The 7,757-nt window shown below is 41.0% G+C and overlaps 1 protein-coding gene across 2 annotated transcripts; it reads right to left on the bottom strand.

Moving 5' to 3' along the window:
* Positions 1-2,246: 2,246 nt before the first annotated feature.
* Positions 2,247-7,184, bottom strand: LOC147886349 (uncharacterized). 2 transcript variants are annotated; one of them, XM_087395559.1, is made up of 5 exons: positions 6,584-7,184; positions 6,173-6,459; positions 4,912-5,579; positions 3,813-4,331; positions 2,247-2,434 (listed from the first exon to the last, which is right to left on the bottom strand). In XM_087395559.1, the coding sequence occupies exons 2-5, from the start codon at positions 6,456-6,458 to the stop codon at positions 2,294-2,296; spliced, it is 1,614 nt and encodes a 537-aa protein (XP_087251685.1). In that variant the 5' UTR covers position 6,459; positions 6,584-7,184; the 3' UTR covers positions 2,247-2,293. The 2 variants fall into 2 exon arrangements, with proteins under 2 accessions (XP_087251685.1, XP_087251684.1); XM_087395558.1 differs by having other exon boundaries at positions 6,173-7,184.
* Between the last annotated feature and the right edge of the window lie 573 nt (positions 7,185-7,757).

The following is a 7,757-nucleotide window of genomic DNA, read 5'->3' as shown; positions in this document are numbered from 1 at the left end:
GCTAATCAATTCACCTTGCATCTTGGATTGGCTTTTAAAAGAATGGCTAAGTCTTAACCCATGGCTTTGAGACCCTCCGTCTCCTCCTTTCATTCCATTGATCTTGAATCTCCTCCTTCCTCCCAAATCTGAACTTCCATCTCCTCCTTTCCATTGAGCTTCTATCTCCTCCTTCCTTCCAAAGGTGCCCCTTGTCTTTCCACCTCCTTCCCACTCAAAGCCTCTTGTCTTTCCAACTCCTCCCCTCTCCAAGCCTCCATCCAAGAGCTCCTTCTTTGTGACATGTGGCAAGCTCTTCTCCTCCAAGCTGCCATGTGTCCTCTCTTTTTTTTCATAGTGTCCGTGGTTAATAGGTTAAAGATAATGCCAAACCAAAAGAACAAGGTCACGTCGAGATGCCTTTGCACGAGGTATGTTGTAGGACGGCAAGAGGAGGATGCACTTTAATATTTGAAGGTTCATAGAGCAGGATGTGAGAATTTTTAAAAGTGCTTAAGAATAGAGAAATTTTGAGCTGTCTTGATTTTTCCTCTTTGGCTATGCACATCAACAAAATTGGATATACCACGTGTCCTCAAGCAAGTGCAATGTGAACCAAATCGCTTCAAAATACAAATAGGCCAAAGGATACACTATCTACTCTGATGCTATATATTATGAAATTCAATGACCTTTGATAGGCTTATGAGCCATATAGCAAGGCATTGCGTGGAAGAAGAACCAATACAAAATTATAAATAGTGTTGGATCTTTTAAAATATCTTTACACATGCACAAATGGTACATTTTCAAATTCTTCCATTCTTGGGTGAATCTAGACGGCAATATTACCAACTATCAATGTTTTAAGACTACCATACAATAGTTCCACTAGTTTGGCTTCCATTTTTCGATTGTTTTTAGTTTTGGAGAAGGTCACATAGTGTACTTTTGAATGATTACTTGGTTGCATGTATATATAGAATAAAATTTGATGTTTTTGAATAAATTATTATATCATATATTCTTCAAGATGGATGCTTCACATGCAACATAGAACTTGTTGCTTTAACGTCTTATTTCAAATCTTTATTTCATACTTTAAGACAAAGTTCTTTGAGCATTGCATTAGTTATGGGTCAGGCGAGACACCGATATACCAAAAATGCCTTGAGCCTTAACAAAAATGGCACACCCAAGGAAACATTTTCCCTAGTTTTGCAAATGAAACCCTATTTGAAAATATGGAAACTATTTGATCATTCAATTTTGTTGACTTTGATTGATGATTTGTAAACCACTGCTCAACAATAAAAATTCAGCAGTGATCTCTAAGACAATATGCATATGTGAAAAATAGGATGGTAAGACACCACAAGCTACACTAAAGCATGGTTCTCAGTGCTCAAAAGTTCAAGATCAATATTGAGTCTATAAATGAAAGTAGGAGAGAAGAAATAGGTTTCTAGGATGAGGACCTTGCACAAAGACAATGCAACAAGTCATGGAGAAGAGGGGTTGAGCAAGGATTAGGGATAGGAAGGAGAAGCTAGAAGGGATCCTCGAGGGAAAGACAACTTGAAGCTCATGAGGGCATGGGGGCTGCACAGGGATACAGGTTTTGTTATAGGGCAATGGCTTAATCAAAATCTTGTGCATAATATTTGTCTTTAAAGGGATTTCATGTTAATCTCAAGAGGCATGAATGCCGATATGAAGGCCTTTTTTTTAGCAACTAATTTAGAGCAGGCACAATGGCCTCAAGAGAAGTAAAAGTTTATGTAGCAATGTTCTATCATTCTTTTAAAAAATTGATATGAGAGCATCTATTAGAGTAATTCCTATGCTCATTTATTTCTTTTAGGCACACCTTATCCCCCATTCAAGGAACCCCCTACTTAAATAAACTTTAGTGAAGGGAGAATTTTGGAAAAGCCTCCATACTTCATGTTAACCCGAGAGATTATGCATGCTTAAGGTTTTTAAGCTGTGTTCGTTAATGAGGAAAGGACCCATAGATCAATCCATTCATCAATCATATGTGTTTTCTATATCATCTTTAAGATACCATATGTGTTTGGTCATTACAAAATTTTAATTTAGATGCATTACAAGAGGTAACAATCACTTAAGTGTGAATCTTAAAAGAAAGAGATTTACACATCCATTAATGCAAGTAATACAATAATAAATTTAAAAAGATACCAAGCTCCAAAAGATTACTCAATTGCTTCAAAGGAGTTGAATTAAAAAATACCAACCTATCCAATCAACTCATAAAAAATCATTTGAAGGATGAAGAATGTTCTCATGTTTAAGCGACATTGCCTTTTGGTATAAGTACATCAAAATCACTCACAATCCATTCTGCAACCTCATCTTGTCCACTTATGTAAATTTCAGTGCCTACATCAATGGATGGCCATTTTCTTATCGCAGGGGTAGTATCTGGATCCTGAGATTTTGAAAGCAAGAAAATTATTAGACATGCGAGAGAGAGAGAGAGAGAGAGAGAGAGAGAGAGAGAGAGAGAGAGAGATTTCTACCATCTTAAAGCTTAAAACACTTTCTTTAAATAAAAATAATCTATGAATATGGAAAGAATGCACTCTTGAGAGTACTAACATGGAATGTTTTAAAGTACTAGATCAGGATATGTGATGTTGAGCACATACATGAGAAACCATGTGAAAGATGAGGAATAAACCATTACTGGTGTAATAAAGTAGCATCCCTAATTACCAAGAAAATATACTCTTTTGGGATAGACTAGAGCACATACATGAGAAACCATGTGAAAGATGAGGAATAAACCATTACTGGTGTAATAAAGTAGCATCCCTAATTACCAAGAAAATATACTCTTTTGGGATAGACTATCCCTAGAGTTGATTTTCCATTTATTTAATGAAATCTGTTTTTCAAAAGTTAAGTTATCACACCATACGATTGATAAAAGGCAAGCATGGCTTAATGCTCAAAACAAAGGTAATGTCTAGCATTTTATAATCAAGGTTCGAGAACCCTTGTGCGTTGTAATCAATGAAAATTCATTGCGTGAATGCTAAATACTCACCTTCCCCCCCCTTATACGTCTTTTATGGCTGAAATAATGTGCAAAGCCTAGATGAAGATAAAAGCATGTAGTCACATCTTGATGGAATAAGATCACACCCAAAATCCTATGCAATATTCCTATGTATGCAAAATATCTCGATGTTGAAATAGCATGATGAAATGTGTGCCTAGGTCAAGGTGCCTATTGTTAATGCTCTTGCATGTGGGTAAGGTTTTCCATTAATGCTCACAAAAGTGGACACTCTCTTCCACATGAAAGGATGCTTCCAAAAAGACAACTCCTAATAGTAAATGGTAAACAAAAAGATTCATCCCTTGGGTAGCAGCTACAATTAGTGCCTAACAAAGTGGCTCTCTTCTACATGAAAGTGGTGCTCCTTTACGTGGTGGCCCAAACTTAAAAAGTGGAAGACTCATAATGTACCTGTGGATCCCCTGTTTTAATATATACCCATTAGCTCTTTGTTCTTCAAGTATACGACCTTTCATGGTTCAATGAACACACCTAATCAAAAAGTATAATGTTGGTGGTGGTCTTCCTATGATGTATTTCTACTATAATAAGCACAATACATCATGTCTATGTCTCCTTCCACTCTCAAACTATACTAATTCTTATCCTCAACCCAACTTTCCATCCCTCCATATCTTATGCTTACCTATTCAACTTGGAGACAATACTCAAATGTACGTATAGTCCTAGTTACATTTCACTAACTAAGAGAAAGAGAAAGAGCGAGAGAGAGCGAGAGCACCTGGTAGAAGTAGAGACGTGCTGCTAGTGCACCAACATCGAGGATCCATGTGGTGGGTTGGCCCACCCAACCTTGCCCTTTGGAGGATGGGTAGCCATGCACTGCCCACTCAGGATGGGGAAGTAATTGCACAAGCTCTTGAGGTTGTGGGTTACTGTAGGGATCACAAACATGGAAGGGTCTCTCTACATATTTTGCATTAGCTGGTGCACAATAGAGGTGATAAGCAGCATAGGGAAAGTGGGCGGTGTCATTGCGATAAATACGACGACCAGTGGCAGCGTCCACATGATAGGGGGGACAAAGGCCCGGGTTTGTGGGCGTGCACCAACTATCTGTGGCAGGGTTGATGATCATTTCACTATAGCGAGTAACGTCACTAGTAGTGTTGCCATCACATGGGCTTCCATCATTCTTCCAACAACCTCCGATGTCTAATAAGTAGAATTGACTTTGTGGCCCTCCACCTCTCACAACATTCAACGTCAGCTTCACTTTGAAATCGGGGGACTCTGGCACCTACATGCATCACATTATTCAATCAATGACAACAATCACTAGCAAACGACAATTCACATTTTCATGTAAACATACAAGATGTAGCATGGAAGACCCAACCTAAAAGATTTGTTAAACAAGCATGGATCATTAGAGATTCATATTTAATGTGGCTCCCAACCTAAAGATTTATCAACGTCAAAGAGCTTGCCTTGAAACCTAAATTGTTACCCCAAACCTAGTTCCATCAATAGTAAATCATATATTCCATGACCACTTTGAACAAGAGACAACACATGTTAATGTAGCACCGAACCTAAAGATTTGTTAAACAAGCATGGAGCATTCGTGTTGAATATGCACTCCAAGTGAAAAGGGAAGTGCTTGTCTTTTTAGCTTCGCAATCCTAGGAGCTGATAATTTACTTTTCTTTGTATAGTTCTATTTCAATCAATAAAGTTCATTTTGCTCGTTCCCCCCAAAAAAGAAAAGAGAGAAACTTTGCTATTTTCAAACTGTTAAGTTCAAACATAAGCGACCAGTACTGTTCTAGAGATACTTGGTCTATTTAGGCGACAGCGTTTGGTTTTGGAATACATACCTTCACCATCATCCCACGCGTTTCGTATGGATAGCCTCCAGATAATCCCTTCGTTGCGTCGGCCCTCAGATACAGCATCAGCCATGGATACTTCGCATTCACCCTTAACATGTGATGGAACATCCAGCTTCCATTGTTCGCATCCTTCTCCCAATTTACAGAGAAATACGACATGTTGGACCCGATCGCTCCCTTCCCGAGACCACCCTCCAAATCATACGTGCCGTAGAAGCTGCCACTCAAGGCCGCCTGCTTAGAAGCAGCAGTGCAATTTGTAGTGTTCATTCCAGGAGAGCATGCCGCTTGAATCGTTGACCGGTTATGGTAGATTATGGGATGGTTCATGCAGCCTTCTCCAAAGCACGGAAATGACCCCTTTGCTTTGACGGTCTTTGTAGTGAAATGCCTCGGAAGCTTGGGGGCTGGGGGTGCAGTTGAAGGACACAACCCAGAATTGACGTCGAAATTGCCGTTCTTCAACATAATCATCCAGAAATTCCAGGGACCAGGTTCAGATTTCACCTCACAAAGCGAAGCCAAGTAGAGCTCTTTCTCCACGGCATAATCGTCTGGGTTTGAAAAGTCAGAGAAAGAACCCTGGGGGAACGCTTGTCCTGATTTAAGCGCATTATCCTCAGGTGTGACAAGGTACTGGACATTGCAAGGACCTGGAAACAAACAACCCACAAGATAATTAGAGACCCAAACCGTAAGGACAAGATGAAATTAGTGGTTGTTGATTAGGCAGTGGCTAGAACTGCTTCCCTGAGAGCAAGAGCTTAGAGAAACACACAAAAACTGTACTCACATTCGCAAATTATGAAACATATTCACAGCATTTCTGTAATTCGAACACAAGGAATTACATATAGGCGTAGCTCAGCATCCACCTCAGACGTCACGTTGAAAGATCTAAATTGGACAAGCATCAGAATCAAAGTGCACAAACAGTCGCATGCTGTGCTCTGGAAGTCACGATATGTTCCATAATTCAGGCAAGATAAGATGCTTTCACAAGCATGACGGTGCACTTGAAAAAATCATATGCTTTGCTCTAGAAACTAGAAACGTCCCATACATATGTCAAGCCTAAAGGCATTTGGTTTGCAATTTTCTCGGGGATACCCATCGGAATGCTGACTCCTGAGGCTTGAGTGAAATATAACTTTCATTTGAATACCGAAGTTCAATTTGAACAAAGTGAATTCGGGGAGAACCCTTTTGTACTGCGATGGAAAAGAATCATGCAAGCTATTATTACCTGTTTCAGATATACACTGCAGGTCCGAACAATCAGCCTGTCTTGGGCTTGGCATGCCCGGACTTTCATTGCCCACCTTGTTGCAGAAGTTCCAAGACTCAAGCGCGACTCTTACTCTTGGGTCTGTCATTCCAGGATCGCCTAACGCACTCTCAAAAATCGCATCTCCCTGTTTGAGGCAGGCGGCAGGCGCCTCCTGAAGAGAAATCACCCTCCCTGGACATCTCAGCGCTAGTAGAGACAGTAGCAAGATGCAGCAGCCCCAATGTGCTTGCCTGGTCTGCATGCTGGAAGGCGAAGGGGAGATGAAAGAATCGCAAGCCCGTAGACCTTAATCCTGAGTAGTAATGATCTCCAGCCACTACCACAGCTATGTCTTCTTCCTAGCCTGGAATATAGGACCAGACATACCTTCTAAAGCAACGACAAACGGCCGATCGGAGTAGGGGAAAGGGCGGCAAAGCAAATATCCGAATTTTGCCGATCGATGTTGAGGAGCGCTACAACCGGGAGGCTTATAAGCACTTGCGGTCGAAGTCGGGCACATGGGTATGGCAAGGGCGGTCGGTCGGAAGAGGAAGGCATGAAGGAAGGTTGTGGTGCCAAGCGCAGAGAAGCCGGTAGGCTACTCAAGGGAGGGGTCGGCATTATATAAAGGATATATATCCAAGGAAAGATATGCTGAGGAGGGGATGAAGATTGAAGGTGGAAGCCGGAAGTTTGGTGCGATAAGAAACAGGAGGATGCGGGAGCAAGAAGTGGTTGATTAGGTAGAGATGAAGCAAAGAGGTGAGCAAGGAAGAAGGATGCGGAAAGGGGACCCAAAAAGCAGGGAAGGAAAGCTGAAAATAGGCCAGTAGGTGAAGCTGTTGGCAAGACAGAAGCGTGCAGAGGACTCCCTCTCTTTGTTTGAATCTTGTTGTTGTTTGTTGGTGCAACAGTTCAGTTTCTTCTCTGCACGTTTTGCTTCCTCAATTCTGATGCTTGTGATCTTGCTGCCTCAATTCTGATGCTTGTGATCTTGCTGCCACAATCCTGATGCTTGTGATCATCAACGCCAGCAAGCTCTGATGCTAAACTGTTTCTGCTGTCGGTGTGCGAATTGCTAAAAATGTATAGTTTGCGCCTTGCTTCTGCTGTACCATGCGGCCTGTCAACCTTTCTTGAATTCTTATTTCGAAGTTAGTGTCAATGTGCAAAAGATGATGAAAGAACCGGGCAGAGGTTGGCGAGACAGGGTTTAAGAAGGGTTTTGGATAAACACTAGGCTTTTTGTAGCCTGGCACACTATTTCAGTAGACGTATGTATCATAAAAGGTTTGCCCTTTGGACTGCCAGTAAACGTCAGGCATGCCCTGGGGGAGGTCTAGATTGAACCTGGGGAAGGTCTAATTGAATTTGAGACGGAAATTTGGAATTGTGATTTTTTTGGAATTGGTTGTTTTTGTGGTTTCGAGTGCATTTCTAGTTTGCAATAACTTTTCTTAGAATTTGTACTGAGATTTTTTTTGGGTTTCAAGAGTGCATTTCTCCCTTGTTTTGGTTCTGCCAATCATCCCGCCCTGATTTCTGCATTTCTTCATTT

The sequence above is a fragment of the Dipteris shenzhenensis genome, chromosome 24 (assembly GCF_047967505.1).
Source record: "Dipteris shenzhenensis isolate YYH24624 ecotype China chromosome 24, Dip_SZ_1.0, whole genome shotgun sequence".
Classification (NCBI taxonomy): Eukaryota; Viridiplantae; Streptophyta; class Polypodiopsida; order Gleicheniales; family Dipteridaceae; genus Dipteris; species Dipteris shenzhenensis.
The sequence above is the reverse complement of the archived record's forward strand: the minus strand, read 5'-3'. Positions and strand labels throughout refer to the sequence as shown.